We start from the raw sequence: 23244 nt of genomic DNA, 5'->3' as shown, positions 1-23244 counted from the left end.
AAAACTGGTTTTAATTCCAAACAGGAAATGTCAATGTGAATTGTTTTGCAATTATGTTTATTCTGTTGTACTGGCTTGAGGCCGGAAAATTCAGGTGGTCTGTGGAACTGCACATTTCTTCCTCTCATAAATATTTCTGTGGATTCCAGCAAGCTTTCATTAGAAGTTGCCTCATTTACCTTGCTTTAGGACTTTTTATCTGTAAGTTGCTTGCATGTCCTTTTGCTTTGTGTCATAAATTATTTCCTATTCTTGTATTTCTGAAACACGTGGGTAGCTGATCTGTTTTCAGACGATGGGATACATATCCCACTTAGCCAGTTAGGGAAACAAAGAGTTACAGTGATGGTAACTTTTCCTCCCCACCTTCTTTGATTGCAGATCAGCTGGCTCCAGCTTCAAGCAGTATGGCAAAGGCGAAATGAGAGAAGCCTGGTGTGCATGGTGGGGAGAGCAGTATGCTGTTCTGGGTTATCGTTAAGAAATGAGGTTCATTTAGGACTTTGTTCTTAAGTTTGTCAGAAGGCATTTTTCAAGGCATCATGATACGGGCTTTCCCCTCCAGCGGGGTGTCTGTGTACAGCATACCAGCTCCATATGACTCTGAGCAGACTGCAGGGCAGGTAAGAGACACCAGCTAAGCTTTACAGCAGGAACAAGGTAAATGATCTCTCTGCCCACTCTGGTGTGTATTGACTTCTGCTCTTCACATGCAAATTGCTCCTAACCAAAGTAATAGCAATTTTTCCCTGACTTAAATGGCAAAGAAGCAGCTGAGAAATATGTGGGTTTCATATGTGACATAGCTGATAACATGAAAGATATTATCTCGATTTAAACCTCTTTAAAAACTAAAAGGGCAAATATACTAAAATACAGTACAATAGCTTTTCTTTTTTTGGTCTTACTAATTGATGCTTTCTCATGTCATTCTCTAGGAAAGTCCACGCATTCACTACTGCCCATCCTACCAAGAAGGCTTGTGTCAGAAGTACTGTTTCTTCAAATGGATGAGGTTGTGTTTCTGGAGAAGATGGCTTCTAGGAATATTACCTATACTTTCTTTAATAGTTACCGTAATTGTGCTAGTCCTGCACTATTCGTTCTGTAAGTGTTACCCCCCAGCATGGTCTGGATGGGATGGCTGTTTTGCACTGTGTGAATGATCAGTATGAAAAGCTCTGCACTAAGCCGCTAAGCGTGTAATGCATGTATAAAGGAGACTTTCCCTTCTCCTTAATGTCTCTGCTAAGGCAACAAAATGCATAACAATTAGCAGTTGATAGTTGCACAAGATTAATGAAGGTATGTATTTTACCTCTAAATTTTTTTTCTCTGTTTGTGGATACCATCATTATTATAACTGTTATCTTTCCGAAAAACCTATAGCAATTAACTGTCTATCTTACATTCACTTTTTCAAAACAGAACGGGTACCTAACTTACGTACACTCTTTTGTAGGTCTCAACTTAGAGCCATTAAAATCGTATCTCTCTAGGAGGATGGTGCTGCAAAAAATAGATTTTAACAATTAAACCTTGCTAGTAGAAATGCCTGTCTGAATCTGTACCTCATCCCTCTTTTTTCCTTCTGGGCATTATTCTGTCAATGGAACTGACTCAGCGCTCTGACTATTATTGCGTGTTTCTCTTAAGAACTAGTGCTTACTAATGCTAAAGACAAATACATGCTTCTGCAAGCCTTTTGTTCCGGAAGCTTTTCTGTAATGTTATTAAGTGAGCTAATTTTTTTATCTTTTTCTTTCTCAGTTCCAGCTTTCTCCTTTATTTATATTGGCGGGAGTGTAGAAATTCCTAATTTGACTTATACAAATGACCTCAATGATCCGAAGTCACAGAAATTCCTCCTGCAAGCAGAAGCAATCCAAAATTATGTAAGTTCCCACATAAGTATAGCAATAATTTAAAAATGTTTATTACAGAATCAGATTGGGAATGAGCAGAAGACTACAGTTAGTTGCTTTTTTTTTTCTTCAAAATAGTAAGTCTAAAGCTAGTAAATGCCTCGGCGGTGTACAGCTTTAGGAATGTAACTATACAGCTGGGGCTGTGTGTGGGGCCAACATTTCCTAGGTAATAAAACCTGGGGGTTTCAAGGTTATGGACAGATCATTCTTCCTAAAAGAATTAGGAGTGTGGTTTTTGTTTTGTTTTGCTTTGCTTTACTCAGAGTCTTCCTTGCTACATTTCTCTCCTTGATTTTTTTTTTTTTTAAATTATAGCTCAAATTCAATGCTTAACTTTTTGTTTTGTTTTGTTTTCCCTTATCCCTCCCAACAATACTTGCTTTCTTGCACTTCTTATGTGAGTTCCTATTTGTGAGATCAATACTGTTCCCTGGGTACATGTGAACAACAGTCTTAAACACAAAGCAGTTCTTTGTTAGACTGCATTTCCCCAAAGAGATAATCTAGTGTCTCAAAGCTGATTTGTGCACAGCCAATACAAGTTGCTCATGTCCAGATTATATGCTGGGAATTTAAAGATTGAAACAAAAATGTAAATGTATTCATAAAGGTTTCTTTTTCATGGCTAATTATCAAGAGTTATCTACGGTCTTGAAATGTAATGTGACTTACAAGTAAATTTTTTTGGTGGAAATGAATGTACATTTATGATCCTTGTTTGAGATATTTTGTGGAAATGATGGATAGTGCTTGTAATATGGGAAGGGGGTGAGGAAGGGGAAAGGAAGAAATAAGACAAATACTTTATAGCATAAGAGATTATATTGACATGAAAACATAATACTTTTTACATTTTCTTTTGCCATTATTTAACTGTCAGTTTGCAGAGTCATATGAGTCTTCCTCCTTGGGAAAGTACTACTTGAAGTCTGTAGTGGCTGCTTTCAGGTAGGTTCTGTTCTAGCATGTGGTATAAATTTGAGATATTCACTTGTGTTTGTCTTATCTCTTTTCATGCATTTTAAATTAATTATTTGGAAGAATATGCAGATCTCTACGACAGGGAATGAAAAATGCAGAAATGCACTTAAGTATGTGAGCTAAGAGCTAAGTTAATAGTGTGATTTCTGTCTTGCCCTCTAGAATCGGTGAGGGAAATGAAGTCTGATTAATCATGCCTTGGTTTACAGATTGCTTTGTAGTCTATTAATCTACTTTTGATTTTTGAAATCGCAGTTCAGCAGGGTTTTTTCTCTGCCACTTGCAGAATCTTATTTTGGTTTAGTCTATTTAAATTAATTTCCTTTTTAACTTCTTGAAATAAAACTTAAAGGTGTAATTTTGGGCAGGGCACTCTACTTAAGCTCCTGGTGAAAAATGTAAATACATTGAGCAGATAGCTACTACTATCCTGATAGGCTTTGAAAACTTCTGAAAGGTCAGTCCATAGGCCATTCTGAAAGGAAGAGTGTGATGGACTGTCTCTTTGAATCACGTAAGTAATACTTTGTGTATGCACACATACATATTATTTATTTTAACAAGAATTGTGTGAGTGTTGTATCAATGTATGGACATAAAATTATGTTGTCATATGGTGTAAGACTCAATAAAAATATTAAGGAAAATGTGTCTAGAACTGTAATATGGTCTTAAAAGTATAATTATGCAGCAAGGATGGAAACATCCAATTCCATAAAAATTATTGCAAGGATTTTCTGAGCTGTACTTTTCAGCCTCAGTGTGTTACCATTTAAGCAGCAAATTTTTGAAGTATTTCTACTGTATAGAAAAAGCAATTGTTAAACAAGAGAGCTTTGTGCCACTGTGTTCAGCTGCAACTTTTTGCACACAAGTTTAACTGGCTATGAAACCGTGTGAACCAAAAATGCAGACCAGTGGAAAGCATTCATGATGCATGTTTTTTCACTCTACAGTGAAGGAGATTCTGGACTTCGAGCTTACTACTGGAATACATTCTGGGCACCACAAGATATGGTTGCTTCTCTTAAAAAATTAACTCCAGTGGAACAAAAAGAAATCAGTAGTAAACAAGCAGCTCAGATGTTCAGTCCTTTTGGGGAGGAAGATTTTGACCTCATTACAATGGAGCTTTTTGGTAACAATGTACCTGTCATTTAATATCTATTCTGTCTATTTTTCTTTCTCCAGTTTGTGTCTTTGGCTTGTGTAGCTGATAGTTATTAAATTTCAGTTTCAGATTCCACAGAATATGATGTGATGCTAAAATCAGGTAATTATTCTTCAATCTCAACTAATATCATTTTGGGGGGAAAAAAAAATTCGGTACCATAAAAATGGCAGTTTCCCAGTTATATCCGTAGAGCCTACAAACTAAACCAGACAGGGATCTCCCTGGCCTGTGCTTCAAATAAAGTCTGAGATGAAAATGCTTTACAGCTTTTATTCTCTTGTTCTGACTAGAATGATTGAAATGTAATAGTTCTCACTATATAGCAATGAGCTGTGGCTCCTTTTCTTGGCATCTTTTGAAAAGCTACTATATAAAATTATACATAATTTATTTACCTTGTGACTAGATAATTTTGGTTATTCATAGTTAGTGATCAGTCAAATACTGTAGAGCTTTATTTCCTTTTGCCTGGTTTTTCCACATCAAGCGCACCTCAAGATTGGCTTCATATTTTTAGTGTTCTCATTGCATGGAGGGAGGTGAAGAGAAAATGGCAAAGGAAGCAGTAGGTTTCAAGCAGAGATGGTAGGAGTTTCAGCCAAGTCCCCTCCTGCTTGCTGAGTGTATGATGAGCAGATGGTGGTGAGGCGTTGTGCTTCCTTGGCCAGAACAGGGGGAGAAGGTGATGCAGCCTGGTAAGGAAAAGGGAATAGAGTTGTAAAAGTAAGGGAAGAGGAGATTAGAGTAGTCAAGAAGTGCGGGTAGGTGATTGTTTCTGCCTCTTCTAAAATTTTACACAATAACTGAATTTATCTTTCAACTTAACAGTTTTTCAGCCACTGATCTAGCTTCTTTTGTATAGCAGTATCCTTTGACCTGTATGCCAAGCCAGGTAACAACAGGACTCTAACTCTGATGAATCCCAAAAAGTCTTTTTATCAATGGAGGCTGCGAGTTCCTTCTAACTATGTGGTGAGACTGGTAGTTGTCACTTTGCATGGTGTCACGCCAGAGAGCTGTGCATCGCACCACTTATCAGCATATGATTTCCTTCTTCCTCTGCAGAACAAGATCATTACAAGGTATGGTAGTACAGAACAAAGATGTTTTATTGAGCTGTACAGAAACTCTCTGAAACTGTCACGATGTCAAAATGGTATCAAACAGGCTTCCAAAATGTAAGACTCCAAATACAACTTAATTAAAAAATCTTGTATAAGGCTATATGAAGATCTTCCATGTTATTCCACCCCCCAATAAATTATAAATTCCTGTGGGTTTTATTCTACATTATGACTAATTTTTACTAGTTTCAATTTCATGCAGTTACTGCCACAACTTAAAAAGATACAGACTTTATTTTTTTTTTTTTTATAGTATTGTATTCTATTACTTTTAGAAAACACATGTTTTATAGCAGTCCAGTCACAGGCAAATCCCTGTTTCATAACAGGGGTGTTATGTTTAGGGAAGGCTCCATCCCCAGAGTCACTGTGTAGTCTATTTGCATAAGTGAGATCAGATGTTCTTGTAACCTTCAGTGGCCACACTACTCCCACTTTTCAGAGTCAAATTTCATGTATGAACATGTTGTCCACACACAGTGACTAAAAAGATTCTCATCAGTTTCTGTAAACTGCAGTAATACAGCTGTTCAGTGACAAATACTAAAGAGTGAGTGAGCTGAGACTGTGAGATGTACTGTAAAAGCAGGTGTGTCACGTGGACAACTCTTCTCATATGTGCTTGCCTGATACTGAAGGTACAGCTAGAAGATAAGCCAGGCTGTCAACTGGGTAGAAGATCAAGACGCTGAAAGATTTCCATGTGGCAGTGGGGAGGGGACTCAAATTGTTCATTTTATAAAGGATTTGACAGGTATTATGATAAAAAGGATTAATAATGTCTGCAAAAGAGAAGCAAACCACAGATCCATTATCTAGTGTCTCAGATTAATTGGGAGCAGGGAATAGCCTGCTAAAAGTAGAAGAGGACTACTTTCGGTTTAAGGTTCAAAAATTTGATTTTAATGCTGCCACTCTGGATCTCAGTGAGAAGTCAAAGAACTTGATGGAGGGGTGCGATGGAAATATTCTCTGACTGTGAGGTCTGATCTTAGTTCTTTTAACAGAACGCTTAGTTTTAACAGAACGCTGTTAGAAATTTTTGACGTGTGGATTTGTAAGTTAATGAAAAGAAATCCAAAATATGCTGTGGATTTCAAAATGGAAGAAATATAAAAGTGAATTTACAGATGAAAGAAATAGCATCTCAAATTACAAGCAGTAGTAAGTATTCAAGCTTCAGGATATAAATTAACTCATCATTGTTTAAACAAAAGAACAACAATAAGAAGAAATAATTGCCATGCGTGGGGCTCCACATCTTGTGTGACAGCTTTTGTGACATGAAACCAAGCTGAATGTTAATAGATGGGAAATGCTTTGGGCTTGTTATTTGTTGCATAGTTGCTGCACAACACTGCTGCACTGGTACTTGTTGCCTTTTCAGTGCTACCAACTACTACTCAGTACTGTTATCACTACTAAAATAACGTGATCTGGTACTGCCTTTTTGAAGCTTCTACTGGTCTGAAAACTCCAGGGCACCTGTTAGGCAAGAATATCTATGATGTTCACCATGAGTGACTCAGCCTCAATGCTGGGATACTCTAGTGTCTTGTGTAGTATCACTTGAGTGGAACAATAAAAGGGAAGTGGTAGCCAGAGGCATACTTCTGAAACACAGATGATCAGATCAATGTTACTTCTGCCCAGTTTCTCAGTAAAGATGACTGGAATGTGGGAATTTTTGTTTTTAATGCAATTTTTGTAATATTTCAGATGGTGTGGACCTGGGGCCTGGACTCCTCCTGTTGTACGTTTAACTTCGTCAAGTAATGTAATGTTGCTTACCTTTTCACTGGACCGAAGAGAAGAGAGCAACATATTAAAAGCTCACTTTCAAGCCATTCCTAAAATCAGTAAGTAATTAATAAAAACAACCATCTTATGTAAGCACACTTATTTCTCTTGTTGCCTCTAAAAAAGTTGATATTGCCTGAACATACCTGGGGGGAGGGAATGTTTGGCATATAAGCCAGAGAATTGTCATTCTGATCCACTTAAAAAAAAGTCTGAGAACTGAACAAAGAATAGAGAATATCCTTTGGTCTGGGAGATTTTGTGTCTTCCTGATCACTACGCAAGGCATCTTTCCCAGACATTACTCTTACTACACAGTTAACACTGAGCAATGGTAACAGAGCAGCCAGCTAGATAGCACTACAAGCACTATATGTCTAGCCAAAGCTAGATAGCCCCAGTGGCAGAGCAGCACTTTTATCAGTTTTGGCAATCTATCCCCAGCTCAGTGAATGACTGTTTAATGAAAATGGAAAACAACAGCAAACACTTACTTCTAATATGTCTTTGATCCTTTTCTGAAGGCACTGTTCAGTGTAGTTAACTGCATAAGAAAAGTGTATTCAAGACCCAAGAAGTATATTCCAAGCCTATGGAGTACTATGAACTTTGCAGGAGTTCTGTGTGATTAGTGAAATATTTTGAATAACAATAAACCAGAGCATTTTACAAGAGACATAAGGGCTTCATAAGTGAAAGTTTAGCGTCAGTTGTTTGGTAAGGTCTAAGTGAAAGAATTTTGACAATCAAGCAAGTGACAATTTTTTAACTTGTGGAACAAATCATAGGGGATAGCATGTGGATAAGCTTCTCCAAAGCTTACACATTTCACCTTATGTCTCTGTGGATGCTGCTTATGCTAATACTCATCCCACGCACATTGCAAATTAGAATTGCTTCATTGTTCTGAAGATGGGCACTCCAAATGACATATAGCCCAGGTTTTGCCACAAAATTTTGCTATTTTAAAAGTTGTCTTGATTTCTGTTGTATTCATGTTTGCATTTACTATGTTATCTAAAGGAAACCTTTAGGTTCCACTAAGGACTGGATACCTAGGAGAGTTCTTGGTAGAAAATAAAACCTCAAAGATATCATTCAAACGTGGCATGAATTTTCAGACTGGGAACTCACACACAAACTTCCTGGTTTACATGAAATTAATCAGAGGTCTCACTTCATTGGGCTAATTGGTTTTTAATTTTTGAAAATGTCTACAGAAAGGTCAGCAGTAAATTGGAAGGGGGAGGTCTGTTGTGTCTACATTAAATTGCTGCTTCTACTTATCATGAAAAAACGTTTTTAAAAAACCTCCAGTGAGAGGTGTTCTGTACTTAGCCTTAATTATAATTTGATCCAAAAATAAGAGAAATTCAGAGTGATGGGGAAGTGGAAGTTACATGATTTTCTGTTAATACAGGCAAAACCTGAGTTTAATACTGTCAAAACCCATTCTTCTAACTCTGTACATAGAGAAGGGTCCTAGCAAGTGAAGTAGGCTCTGCACTTTAGCCCAGCTGAGATAATTGTGTTCCTTGCTGATATATTTCTCTCCCAGTGTGTGGTGGTCATTATATTTCCTGGAATGGGACACTGAGTTCCCCTTATTACCCAAGTTACTACCCACCAAACATTGACTGCAGCTGGATCATCAGAGTAAGTGCTGGGAACTCTTCTGAGTAGTGATGACTTTGCTTTATGTGATATAGACATAAAATTGGGAGAAATAGCTTCCAGTGTGGGTGAAATGAAGGGAAAACATACTAAGACCAGTGCACCTGACTTCTTCTCAGGCACCCATTTCTTTCCTGTCCTATATACAAGTGCCAGCTATGGGAGGGAAACATTGCCAGCTTCCAAAAGGTTGAGTATTATTCATGACAGAAACAAAGTGATAGGTAAGATGACAACTCCTAGCAGCCAGAGAAAATCGCTAATAATCAGGGCTTTGCCTCTATGTCAGAAAGAAAAAATGATCATGTAAATGATGCCTCATATGATGGAGACCACACTGTATTTCCCCGAACTCTGCAGAAACAGGACCGTCTCTTGCTCAGAAATTCAGCTCTGGATTTCCAGCAAGCCCTTTGGCAGGACTTAGAATCTGCTCGTAATTTCCACCAACTTTCTGATGTGTTTATCTGTTGCTCCATTAAGCATTTCACAACTTTTTTGAGTTTCCCTGGAAAAGGATGTTCTTCATGTCTATGAGTTGGTAACAGTCTCTACCTTTCACCTGCTCAACAAAAATTATTAGCATCTTAAAGCACAAAACTCTCATCTATGATCAGTAAAGGGAAGAAAAAGGTTTTCTAAAACAGAGAGGTTACAGCTAATGCAGTTGAGTGACTAGCTGCCATAGATACCTTAAATCTCTTATTTGACCTACAGGAATATGTGGCAGTACAAACATAGCATGAACCTCAGATATAGTCCTTTGTGCTGGCTGTAGGAAGGCTTATACTCCTTTATCTGGCACAGTCTGGCCAAAGTTCGTTCTAAAAAGATTTCTATACATTTAAAATAGCAAAGATTTTTTGGTTCTTCAAAGGTGTGTCATAAAAAATGCAGTATTTTCAATCTGATAATAAGTAAAACAAGATCTACCATCTTAGAAGCACAGGCCTTTTCATTTTGTGGATATCTGCGTCAGGATATTTATCCTTTGATTTTTAGGCACCATTGCCTGGCTACAAGCTCTCATTAAAAATCCTCATAATACAAATTCAAGAGAAGTCTCCAGGGTCCAGTAAATGTGATAAAGACTGGCTAGAAATTGATGGGGTTAGGTGAGTAAATACATTATTTTCTGACATATTAATTTGCACTTTGATGTTCTGTGCAACATGCTGTACTTAAGAAAAAACATCTCACTACTTCAGTGCCGAAAGATACGTTTCAACAAGAATTGGCATGCTTCCACTGAATTTCGGCAGAATAATGTTCTTAATCCTGCCCTAGTACCGAACATTTGTCATCATGTTAATTTAAGCATCCTGCTTTTTCTGTAGTGTTAGGCATTTACTTACTTTGTTGTTCCCCTTAAGAGCAATGACATAGAGGACTTTATGCAACTGCAGTTGAACTGTAAATTCCTGGCAATGGTCTTGACATGGGTGAAGAGCTTGTCATCTGAAGTTTCATTTTCTATACCACTTACTCTTCAGTGAATGTAATTATTTTCTGTAAATAAGACAAATTGCAATGTATGTGCTTAAAAAAAAAAAAAAAAAAAGAAAGAAAGAAACAAAACCCCCAACAAAACACTGCTCACTGATTTGTCTCTTGGAAGGAGCATATTGGGACCAGTAACATCTGTTGGATTTGGCCGTATGACTCCATTACTGAATTTGTAGCCTTTTGGATTTACAAACTCAAATGGGAAATCTGAAATCAAGCACACTTAGAAACGGTTTGTATTTGAGGTAGATTCTGACATTGATCATCTTGCTGTATTTTGTTTTAAAGTCTGCTAGTCCCAGAAAAGTGGAGTGGAAGGCATTTGTAAACAGACTTTCTAATACTTCTAATACTTCTGTTGGGCTGTTATAATGCTAAAAAATAGCTGATCTTAATTGTATTGTTTTAAAGCTTTTTGGCATTGGTACCCTTCAGTAAAAGGAGAGGTAGCTGGATGGCAACGGTCAGTTTGGTTAGAAATTAATTATTCTCACTTTTGCCTTGCTAGATACTGTAAAGGTCTTTCAGAAAACAACAGAAACAGAGAATATGGCTATTCTGTTGCAATCAACTTCCATTCTGATGAACTGGTCACCCACAGAGGGTTTTATATTGAATACAAAGCCTTCAGTCACACAGATCGTAAGTGAATAAGAATGCACTTTAACTTTTAAGGAGGAAACTTTGAGAAACCATGCTTGACAGACCAACTACCTACAAATCAACCTGCCTTTTTTTCTTAACCTGATTGCAAGAGGGAGATGTTTAAAATGTTATTATGTATTTAATTGAACAAATAGATGTACAAAATTAGATAAAAGATGCTTTTAGAAGCTAGTATTTATTTTCTAACTAATCTCTGAAAAATGGGAAGTAAAAGTAAAATTTCCCAATTTCTGTAGGTCTTTTTCTAACATCTTAAAATAGCCAAGTTGCAACATGAAAATAGTATGGCAGAGAGGCTCTAAGCATGACTCTTCTGCTAACAGGAGTTAACCATGAATAGTCAGTCTTTTCTTTAAAATCGCAACTCGGTGTGCTCTGGATCAGCTTCCAGGTTTACAGAAGCTATTTAAGTTTTCACTGAGAGTCAGTGAGGCCCCCTTGCTAGCAGGTGTTCCAGAAATATGACTGGGTTTCTTACAGACCTTCCCTGACTCCCCAGTCTCTGTGCTTCTGGAGCAGTGTTAGATTTTTTTTTTTTTTTTTTTTTTTGGGGGGGGGGGGGGGCGCCGGGTGCTTCCAGAGGGTGGAACAAGGTTTTGCAGAAAATATATATATTTACTTGTGATATTTCTTAGAAAAGATACATCTGCAGTATATTCTTTGTAAATGCCTTCTCTTTAGTAGTTTCCAGAAACATTCTCTTTTTTTTTTTTTTTTTTTTTTTTGTTTATAAGCCAACCAACTACTTTTTCCCAATTAACATCTAGGTAGCGGAAGTTCTCCATGATTTCAAGAGATCAGTTCAGTTTGTGAAACCTCTTCAGATCCTCAACCTGCTTGACTGAGTGTAGTTCTGTTCGTTGCTGACTTAGAAGTATTTATGTATTAAGATCTCTGCTATGGATTCTTGCTTTACATGCCTTTCATTAGAAATAAGTGGCAGATTTTGTGGTCAATCATTCTATAGGACTCGGATATTTTCAGGGATTTCTTTTTCCACCAGCGTGTGTATCTTTCTACTGGAACAAGTTACAAACTACACCGTGTCCTGTGGTTACTCTGGTTACTGCTTCAAAAATAGTTCAGAGACGAGTCAAAGTCTAAGAATACCTTTTTCTACAGAGAAAATCTGCAGTCTTTATTGCGTGTAAAAGTCTTTACTTTCTGTGTGCTCTACTCCATTTCTAGCACTGAGCCAGCAAGCAGATGGCTAAGTCACAATCTTAAGGATCTGTATTAAGACTCACCAGGAGGGGCAGATCAGCTGTGATGCGTCAGAATCAAGTCAATTCAGCAAAGGCATTGGAGGGGGGCTATCTGAGAGAGCAGACTGTATTGAGAGCCCTGGTCTTCCATGACAGCCTTGCCTGTAGCAATAGTAAGAAGGAGGGGAAAAAAAAGATTCATTTTCTCCCATATCTTTAGTACCTGCAGCCACCCACATCAGATTAGTTTCTCCCTGTTGTTGGGAGCCTACCAAAGCACGGTTATTAAAATCACAGGCTCTGCTCCCAGAGTTGACCTGGAAAGCAAATGCCAGCCATCAGCTGAGTAACTTCAGGAAACAGTGAAGAGAACAGAGACACTCTTCCTTTGAGGTAGTGCTTGCTGCATAGTGTGTGCTTTCCTCCCACTGGCATCACATGCAAGGCAGTGAAGAGGACTAAATGACTCCAGATCAGAAATGATTAAATAAATGTGGGACATATGTGTTTGGTCCTTCAATCTCATTTACCTGTTACTTTGCCGGTGGTGCTAGAGTGGGAAAATGTTTTAAGTTGACTTGACCTGGGCAGAAACAGGAATTTTTTTGCTACTTATTCTTCCACAGATCATCTATCTGTGTGTCTAAGCCAATGTCTGGGACTGAGTTTTATTGTGCTGGCACATCTGAAAAAGTGGAAGAGAACAAACATTTTTGATATATTGCAACGAGAACACCTTTGTATCAATACTTATTGTTAGTTTAAGTGAAAGTGAAACAAATTCTTGGTGAAAGGCTGTTTCGTAATGGAATTGCTAAATTTGGAAAAGTTTTTGATAAAACACTTATTCACATCAGACATGAAGTTGCAGTGTAGTAGCACAGAGATGAATTTCTACAACATTTTAATGTCAGGAAATTTGTAGTTATAATACTAAGGAGAATGCCTAGTTTTGACTTCCCCCTGTGCCTTTAGACACTCCTGTGTAAAATATATTACCTTAACAAACTGAAGAGGTATTCACTATTGGTAGTAATTATGTATCTGTGCTGAATCATGCTCAACCCTTAGACTGAGGCAGTGAATGTGATTTTAATTTTCTAAGTCCATTTAGGTGAATATTGATTCATTTGATTCAGACTGCTTGATAAAAAATCTTCAGCAGATTATACCAAGTTAGATAGCATTTTCTTTTTGAACATTCAGTTTAGTATATAAATAACATTAGCCTTGGTTTTTAATAAGCATTTTAATACTTCTTCAGGGTACAGTCCTGCATTAATGCATTTAGACTGGGACAATATTTCTAGTGCCATTAATTTCTTATTTTTCTAGCTTGTCCTTAGATGTGCAGCTAGAACATGCATTCCTTCAAACAATCAGTCTGAAACCTGGAAACACTGCTCAGATGGTAATGATGAATTAGATTGCAGTAGGGCAATTACCTCTGGTTTGTGTTCTGTAAACAGTTTGTTCTAGGAAGTTTAGAGACTGGCTGAAATTATCTCTAAAATATTGGTGCCTATCTTTAAGATCACATGAAGAATGTGGGTGAAGATCTAAAAGTCTGGAGAAGAGGTTGTGTAATGCTCTTTAAAGAGTGAGAACAGAAAAAATGAGAAGGGAATTTTACACCAAGCTTTACAAGTTAAGCTTAAAAAAAAAAAATTAAGCAACAAGTGGTCAAACTAAACTATTTGTAAACAGTTAAAGTATTTGAAAATCAGCATGGAGGTTTTTATTTTTAGCTCTCTGTTGTGAAAGGATAAATAGAGGAGAAGTTGTACTTTGACACTGTCTTGTGTGACAAACTTATCAGTAAGTAAAGGAAACACAGTGAGAAAACAATACAGAAAACTGTTTCCAGAGAATGATTGCCAATGGCTCGTTACCAAAATGGAAGGATATTTTTATTGTTATTCTGCCAGTATCTGTGTATGGGATATCTCATCATTTTTGTTAGTGATCTAAATGGATTAGAGAAGATGCTTATGAAATTGGAAAAGTGCCACACAATAGAAAGAGGGATGGATATATAAATGATCCTGACAAGCTGGAGAATGTATATGGAGAAAATTATATTCCATTCAGTAAAGACAAGATCTGAGCTTAGGTAATCAATTACACATGTGGATTGCCTAAATTGCTTTTCTGCTGAAAAATGTGCAGGGAGTGATAGTGGCTCAAAAGCTGACTTGAGAGTCAGAAAGTCATACAATTTTCTGTATGTGTTTTGTGTTTGGTGTTTTGTTGTTTGTTTTTTTTTTGTTTTGTTTTGTTTTTTTAAAGTGTCACGCTAGGATGTAAGACAGGAGTTTGAAAAGATCTTCCCAGTCACCAGTGGGAAGGTTTCAGCTAGAGTACTGTATCCAGATTGGGCTCTGCACATCAAAGAAGATAGGGAACAATGAAGAGATGCCAGAAAGAGTGACCAGAAGGTAATCCAAGGTCAGAGCACAGCACAAGTTAGATAATGCAACAAGTTTCTCTGTCACTGAAAGCTATCAAAAACAAGGTAGAACACTGTCTGGCAGAGATGGCACAGTAACATCAAGGTGACCTCTGGTAGGGAGCGTAGCACATGGCTGCTAGCCAGCTATTTGGATTATAAAGCATTTACAGACCTTTCTTCTTCAGGTTGTAATCCAGAACAGTTGAACTGTGGTGATGGGAAGTGTAAGGACCAGTATAAGACTTGTAAAGATGATGACAGCTGTGAGGAGGACAGTGATGAAAACAACTGCTGTAAGTATATATTTTTAGCTATTTTCCAAAAGATGGTGGAAGGCAGAAGAAGGAATATGCTTATTTTAATGGATAAATGTAGTATTTCTATATATTTTCTCATAGCACAAAGTACAAGTTTCATAATAGTGAAAACAAAACATGTAGAGTATACCTAATTCTTCGGAGAGTCTAGACAAGAAATTAATGAAGTGAGATCTAAGATACCAATGATTTTAGTTAGATGACTTAACCACAGCTTGCTGGCGGTCCTGTTAGAAGACTGTTTTTTCCTCAACTGCTGCCAGATCAATACCAAATAATGTAAGGGAAAGAGACATAATAATTTGGGACTTTTGCCCTTTGCCACATGCATGGTCTCCTTACTGTAGCTACACCATGGTTATTGACTTCGCTGGTACTACTACTGTCTCCCTAGTGACTTGCTGAATTTTGCCTTTGTAATTTTTGCCTTGCTTTGAATCTTAGGTCCTTGAGGTCGCCAGGAGTATGTCCTTTTTTTTGCCTGGGGGGGGGGGGGGGGGGGAAATCCCTACTACTGTTTAGAGGTAACTGTAAACAACAGGTAATAAGAATGATAGTAATGGAAGCCTATTGCTGAGATCTGTCAGGATTCCCACATAGTAAACTGTGATAGACCTTAGCCAAAAATTTCTTGGAGGGAGGTATAAAGTTCTTCCACAATTTTCTCAACTTTCACTTAAAAGCAAAAAGGTTGACTTCCAGATGATATCTGCTGTGAAGATTTATAATTTGTAATACCAGTAGTGCTGGTGAAAGTAAAACAACAGATCTGACAAGCCTAGCTTGCTCAGTTTAGAGTTAAGTAAAATGGGAGTGAGGACAGATGGAGGCTCTTCTGTCTTTCCTTATGGACAGGGGAGACTGAAATTAGTGTGATCACTAATCAGAGTGGAATATTCCACCTGTCCCCTCTCCATAGAAGGACCAGTTTACATCAGTACGGACTATGACTTCAAGCAGACTGGAATATGTAGCTTTGAACAACTTTCATCGCTGAGTAGGTTGAATGCACAAGGCTTTTTTAATCATTTGAAACCATGGCTCCAAACTTGTGACGCTATCTTTTTTTTATTTCAGCCTACAAAATTTGCTCCCCGTATGCATACAAATGCCTCAATGGAAAATGCTTGCTGAAACCAAATCCTGAGTGTGACGGGAAAAGTGACTGTGCAGATGGATCTGATGAAATGAACTGTGGTGTGGTAACATTTATATAAAAATTAATTAATGACTTGGGAAATTGGGTCAAGAATTTGTGCTATGGTCAAGTGTTATTGAATTAAGAATTGATTAAATCAGATGTGAATTTAAAAAAATGAATCTCCTGGTAACATCTGTATGAAAATGCCTGTCTTGAATTTGCACTGTTTCATTTTCAATCTACTGCTTCATTCTGTCTATGATAACTTGCTTCAAGCAATGCACACTTCTAGGTTAAGCTCGTAGGTCTTAGTTCTTGTTTGAGCTGAATGAAATGCAGTCAAGGAGCTGTGTATGTAAGGAGGGAAAAGATATGAGATTTTATCCAAGTGAACTTTTGGAAACAACCCAGCTTAGAATTGTGCTTAAATGACTTTTTGAGTTACTAACCTCTTTAGAAAGCTGTAAGGGAGGATAGGCAAAGATTGGTTTATTCCTGACCTGTCCATTGACTGAAAATGGGCAAGTACCCTTACCTTTTGACCAGTTGCACAGTAAGAAAATACATTTTTTTGCCTACCAGCTTTGAGGTCTATGGATAAAAATGTATATATTAAGCATAGCAAAGTGAAATGACCTTGTGTTTTTGGTTACTGTTTTATTCAATTATTTCTATTAGCTTGTGGAAGACACCAGCTTAAGAAAAACAGAATTGTTGGAGGTGAAGATGCAAGATCTGGGAAGTGGCCTTGGCAAGCAAGTTTACAGATGGGAGCACGTGGCCATGTATGTGGCGCATCTGTTATTTCCAATAGGTGGCTCATATCTGCTGCCCATTGCTTCCTGGATTCTGATTCTGTGAGGTATGAAGAAGTTATACTGTCATAGAGTATTTGCAGTTGAATAACCTTACAGTGTTGCTTTCAAAAGTCTGCGGTAGCTATTCCTTATGTAGATAATTTGATTCAGGGTATAACTGTGACGTATCACTACATGAACCCTTGGTATGTATTCTGCTGGCTTCAAAAGTCCTAAGTATCTGAAGTATTTATTTTGCTTCCATTGCCAGTGAATCCTGAATGATAAAACACACTGTTTTGTTAGATTTAGGTAAACACCTGTTTTTTGGTGTTTTTTTGGTGGTTTTTGTTTGTTTGTTTGTTTTTTGGGTTTTTTTTTTTTTTTTTTTTTAGAAGGCAGGGATTTTCTGAGTAGAAGCTATGGCCTTTTCTCCCAAGTAAAGGACTATTTATTGACAAGTGGAGTGTAAAACTCATCAGTGTTCAGTTTAGGTTGTGTAAATTGAAAAGACACACCTCCTACATGTGGTAAGGAGGAAATAGACTTCAATAATACACTTTTCTGACTTCCAAAGCATGGTGCATTGCAAGGAATTGGTCTTATAGCTCCAAGAAATTATTATTTTCAAAATGGTAAGTAAAACCATTACTTAATGTTTTAGGAGACAGAGACTACAGTGCATCTATCTTCCTAAGTGGTATCCTACCACATTCACTTTGGATTTGATGAATCTCATCAAATACCAAAAAGTGGATAAAATGGAGTGAACTGACACTGTATTACTTTCCAATGGGATGTCCTAAAAACATTCTCTTTACAGATACTCCGTTCCGTCGGGATGGAGCGCATATATGGGATTACATACTATTAATGAAAAGAGCAATCGTGTAGCTATGAGATCAATCAAAAGGATTATTGTCCACCCACAGTATGACCAATCTATCTCAGACTACGACATTGCCCTGTTGGAAATGGAGACGCCTGTATTCTTCAATGAGCTGGTACAGCCCATTTGTTTACCCAGCACCTCTAGAGTATTTGTTTATGGAACTGTCTGCTATGTAACTGGCTGGGGAGCCATAAAAGAAAATAGTATGTTCATTTCCTGGATATACTTCTTGCAAGTTTGGCTTAATTTTGAACTCTAACAATGAAATATTTATAGTCATAAGAAAAAATACCTGTGGTTTACTTAGCAGGTCTATAAAAAGCTAGAAAATATCCTCTTAGCTACAGTCTGTGAATTCTGAATATTTCCTTGGATGGCAGGTGATAAGTGCCAATAAGTGCACTTGGATGTTACAGACCATTGAAAAGCAAATGATCATAGATTTACAAAAATGTGCCCCTTTTCATACTCATGGTAATTCTGGCTTTCTTAATATGCCTTTCTTAAAAAAGACCTAAATCCAGATAATAACATAATAGTCTCATGAAGTGCAAATGACTTTACAATTGATGCCACCTTATAATGTCTTGCTTTTTAACAAAACGATGTAAATAATATTTAAAAATCAGGATTATGGTATGTGAAAAAAACACCATATTTTTCTATCTATCTTACCGGTTTCATTCCCAGCCCACCTTCAGAGCCAAATGATCAAACAAACCAAAACCCAGTATTTCCTCTGATTATCCAGGTATTGAAAAGGTTATGTTCGCTGTTGAGCCAAAATACGACTGGGGATAGTTCACAATGACACCTTATGCCAATACTACAGTACAGAATTAAGCTCTTAGCATCGCTTGTGACTTACAGGTTTGATTTTTTTAGAACTATTCCCGCCCCCCATCAGCTTCATTCCTCAGGTCCTTCCCTAGAAGTGAGATGATGGAAAAGAATATAGAAATTTCATTTACTAGAACTTGGACAATGTTTAGAGCACAAATAACAAGAAAAAGCTTTGGGCATAATTTGAAATGGCATTCAAAACTAGTCACGTTGTGTGGAATCTTGTAATATATTTTGCATGGGCTTTTTTACTACTTTCTAGCAGAAGATGCTCATAAGGATAAAGACTAAGGAAATGGAAAGGTGGTGCATAGGGACCTCTGTGTCTAGGGGGTAGTGTAGACAACAGCTTTCAAAAACTGAGGACAGGCAGCAATTGAAGGGAGGGGAATTACTCTCTTGCCATCAGATGGGTAGATTTTGATTTTGGAGCAATTCTCTCTTGTTTTGACAAGTGGTACCTCTGTTAGAAATCTGTACCACCGTAACCTCTGCAATACCATTTTTTTTTTTTCTAGGTCATCTTGCCAAAACATTGCAGGAAGCTCGAGTCAGAATAATTAACCAAAGTGTTTGCAATAAACTGTATGATGATCTTATCACATCACGTATGCTGTGTGCTGGGAATCTTAATGGTGGCGTTGATGCATGCCAGGTAATCTGGAACGTGTGGAGAAACTACAAATGAATATTTGTTTTCATTGGAAAACTGTTCAGAGTTTGGTGGGTTTGTTTTTGTGTTTTCTTTTTTCCTTAGAAGTAGAGTGAGATGTCTTGAGCGTATGGTTAATTTAACATGGCAGTTAAAGGCTCTCCAAAATAAGGAAGGAGATTTGGCATAGATAATCTCTGAATCTCTTGAGAAATGTTGCTTTGCAAAGATAAGCGGTAAAATTTGTCAAAAAGAATTCTTTTTCATCTTCAACAGTTACGTTTCCTATAAAAAACCAGAGATGTAAGGCTAAAGGGAATAAAGTTAGGGCCATCTGCAATTTTTGCTATTCATGTTGATTTTTTTCATTTTTTTTTTTGATGTCTGGGTGTATGATTAATAAAATACTGTAACAGCATGATGAGTAATGTATTGTTACAGTTAAAGAAATACAAAAGACTAAGGTAAGCTAGGTTTGGTAAATGCAGTTGCAATGCTGCCTTTTAGTTTCATATGTTCATTCATGTGTATAATTACAAGTTTTGATTACATCATGGTATCATCAGTTATATGACCTAGTTTATTTGCACACACAATCAGAAACTGCTCTTTGGATGTACTTCAACTATCTTGACTCTGTCTTCTTTCTCCTTCTCAGTTGTTAGAGTAGTTGTGTACTTTATCACTATTTAAACTTATTATGATGAATGTCCACTTCCAAAATTACAAACATGGTCATTATACCAGTTACTGTGTAAAGGGAGAGAAATGTTTTACTGATTTTAGACTGTGGTAATTTGATAGAATCTTTCTGTAATATATAAATTTTACTATTTTAATGTAATAGGATAATTTTCGCAAGATGATATGTCTTAATCGGTCAAACTTCTTTATACACAATAGACTATTTGCAGGATCTTCCTGCAGTCTCTAAGTTCTAATTCAGTTAATTATTTTTGTTAACTTTATGTGCGGTTTGTGTATAACCCTAGACCTTGGAATTGTTTTGTAAAACATGTTGGTTTAGAGGCTTAATATTCCTCCAAAAATGTGTTGCTTAAGAAATGCCCTTGAATATTTAGATGGACATTTTAACAAATTCAGTTATATACCTTATTGGTCAATCCAGTTTCTAACATAATATGCTGTGTTTGAGTCCTAGCATGGTGGCCCTCTGGGTCTCTAAGTCCTTAGTCTGAGTAACATCTTTGCTGTTTTTTTCCTTTCAGTCGCTAGTACGTTTCCTCTGCAGTGCTAGAGAGGAATGATGTAGGCAGTTCAGAAAATCCCCACAGCACCCTGAAATCCTTTTACTACAGTACCAGACCTGTGGGCATCCCCATTTGTTTCTTTTCTTTATGGACACGTAAGCTGTGCATGTACTGCACAGGTTATGTGAAGCTTCGAAACACCTTTCATCTTTAGAGGATGTGATACTTACAGTGAGAAATAAAACATTTACTCTTTCAAGTTCTGTTTTCTTATCACTCTAGGTTGTTCTTTGGTCTTGGTTCCTCTTTTTAGGATCCTTCCTCTCCACCAGCACACAGCCCCTTCGGTCTTCTGGAACTGGCTGTGTAACTGGCCAGAGTACAGAGCCTGCTTTCTCAAGTCACTTTGAGAATCAGCCTCTTGGATTATCAAAATTGCCAGTAGGACAGCAGCCTGAGAGAGAAGAACAACTGTTCTGGCTTCTTTTCTTATCTCTTATTCTTATTTTGAATGAGAGTTCTTATTTGCACATTCCTTAGTCTTTGTTCTTCTCCCTCTATGAATGTAGACACAGTCTTGATTATGAAACTGGTGATAGTAGTTAATTGTGCCTTGTTTGGTTTTTGTTTTTATTTTTATTTTGTTTGGGTTTTCTGTTGGGGGTGTGTGGTATCTTTCTGTTCCTATTTAATAGACAGTATGAGTTCTGCCTTCAACCTGTGAACAATTTGTGGTCAAATGGTAGCACAATTCCCACTTCCCATCCCTGTCTTCTCCTCTCCTCACTCAGCCTGTGATCAGTCGCTTTAGGAATCCTATAATGGGACATTAGCAATGAGTAATTTTTTTAAACTTCTTGCCATTGCTTTATGTTGATTAGCATGCTACTTCCATAAGTTAAAATAAATTGAATAAATTTGACATCTAGCTGGGTACACTGTATCCAGAAATAAGATTCTAATATTAAATTGTAATTTGAGAAAAAAAGGGGCAGGTATTTACTGTCCTTAAATAACCTAAGTTTTGTTAGAATGCTCTGTGTGTGTGTGTGCATGCACACTAATGGCCGAACTCCCTTTGTTTTAGGGAGATTCGGGAGGTCCCTTGGCCTGCACAGGAAAGGGAAATAGATGGTACCTTGCTGGCATTGTGAGCTGGGGTGAAGGATGTGCTCGGCGCAATCGTCCTGGTGTATACACTAAGGTGACAGCACTTTATGACTGGATTCGTCAGAATACAAACTGATGTGCCAAGGAGAAAATGCAGGTCATCTCCCTTATGAAAGCTGCTTCCTACAGTAATCTACCGCGTCCACCTCTGGTGATATAACATGAAAATGCCATTGGCTGCTTCTTTGTGAAAGAATGCACTTTCTTAATGAAGAGACTGTCATTTGTTGTTCACCTAGCAGTAACAGCTCAGATTCAGAGCAACTTCAGATTCCTTATGGATTTATCTTCCTTGTACTCAGCAGCAGAAACAGCACTGCCTTAAAAACAACATGAAATGGATTAGACCTGTAACAAAAATCCAGCCAAATCTTTCTTTTGCAAATCTTTTCTCCTCCTTCCATCTTCCTTACTATGTATATATCTATATATGTTTCCACATGCACATATCTGGATATTCATGGCCACATCCCATATATATTTAATTCATATATATTACGTTAGTGATATTACAGGATTCTATACATAAATAATTATTTCATGTTCGTTGAAAATACAAGTACTATAATAAGTAGACCGTACAAAGCTGAGACTAATTCATTCTCTAGTTACTCTGCCACTGCATGACTGTTCCTTTCTGGGCTGTAACTTTTGGACTGTCTCCTGTGTTTTCCTAAAAAGATCAGATATATAGCTCATAAATGTTCAGAAGCAAGAAATTTTTGTTAAAGAACTGGAAGACCATCATTTAGGTTCTTTGGGATGACGTTTAAATAAGAGGAAAGAAATACTCCATTTTAATTAATTAAAAAAAAGGAAATTTTCGTGCTTTCTTACATCATCTCTTCAATTTGAACATAGTTGTAGGGTCTGATGTTTGCAATATTTTACAAGTGTATTTCCCCAGCTCTGGCTCTGGCACGCTTTGTGAATTTTAGCATGCTTCTGGTGGGTTCATACTGCTTTTCCTGATGTCCTTGCTCTGCAGCAAGCAGAGTTTCAGGGTCAGGACTTTTGGTTTGTATCTCTTCCTGGGCTGTGCCCACACAGCCTTGAAAGGGACATAAAAGGCAAAGGGATTTTTGTCATTGGATGCATCCTTGGACTCAAAGAAAGTAAAAGAGAAAATGGCAGTCACATTCCTTTAACCCTAGCAGTAAATTTCGCTTTACTAATTCTAATCTCCTGATGAGCCAATCAGTCCAAATCTAGCTGGTTTAAGGCTTCCAAAGCTGTTTATGGGACTTAAGAATGCTGGTATTCAGTTTAATAAAAATCTGTCTAGATGGTCTTAAAATTGCGCTCAGTATTTGGAAGTGTTTAACTTTCACCTTTAATATATATAAAAAAAAAAAAAATGAAGCCAGAAATTTGAATACCAGACATTGCTGTCCACACACGACACTTTTATTCTACAGTACATAAATGTGATTCTTGTTTAGTTTTAGACCCACCTTGGCAGCATGTGGGGAAAACACTGGAATGAGCTAGCACTGTAATCTGCGTGCAGCGAGATTCCTGTGTCTAACACTTGATACTGTTTGTCTACCTTTTTTTGTGCTACTGTTGGGCATTTCCCCCCTACAATGATTGTGTCAAACTTAACTACATAAGCTATACTCAAAGCTTCTATTTTAGGGGGTTTATTGTCTTTAAAGGCTAGTCAGTCATTCGCATCTTTCTCTTTAATAAACACATGCTAAAAATGCAA

The 23244-nt window shown here is 37.3% G+C and overlaps 1 protein-coding gene across 1 annotated transcript; it reads left to right on the top strand.

Annotated features, from left to right (window-relative positions):
- The first annotated feature begins 446 nt into the window (after positions 1–446).
- LOC309586668 (suppressor of tumorigenicity 14 protein-like) lies at positions 447–23145 on the top strand. The gene is made up of 17 exons (XM_082303951.1): positions 447–623; positions 939–1107; positions 1771–1895; positions 2809–2876; positions 3866–4047; positions 4144–4182; positions 4949–5165; positions 6927–7066; positions 8566–8663; positions 9684–9796; positions 10696–10829; positions 14696–14803; positions 15905–16024; positions 16647–16830; positions 17589–17860; positions 19019–19155; positions 21451–23145. The coding sequence occupies exons 1-17, from the start codon at positions 543–545 to the stop codon at positions 21607–21609; spliced, it is 2346 nt and encodes a 781-aa protein (XP_082160077.1). The 5' UTR covers positions 447–542; the 3' UTR covers positions 21610–23145.
- Positions 23146–23244: the final 99 nt, after the last annotated feature.

This window comes from Platalea leucorodia (genome assembly GCF_965183815.1).
Source record: "Platalea leucorodia genome assembly, chromosome: 2".
In the NCBI taxonomy this organism is placed as follows: domain Eukaryota; kingdom Metazoa; phylum Chordata; class Aves; order Pelecaniformes; family Threskiornithidae; genus Platalea; species Platalea leucorodia.
Note: the sequence above shows the minus strand (reverse complement) of the source record. Positions and strands in the feature narration are given on the sequence as shown.

Coding starts and splice junctions, on each gene's coding strand:
- LOC309586668 (XM_082303951.1), top strand. CDS start 543: ATGATACGGGCTTTCCCCTCCAGCGGGGTGTCTGTGTACAGCATACCA. Junction 5,166..6,926: donor CAGAACAAGATCATTACAAG/GTATGGTAGTAC, acceptor GTAATATTTCAG/ATGGTGTGGACCTGGGGCCT. Junction 17,861..19,018: donor GGGAGCCATAAAAGAAAATA/GTATGTTCATTT, acceptor TTTTTTTTCTAG/GTCATCTTGCCAAAACATTG.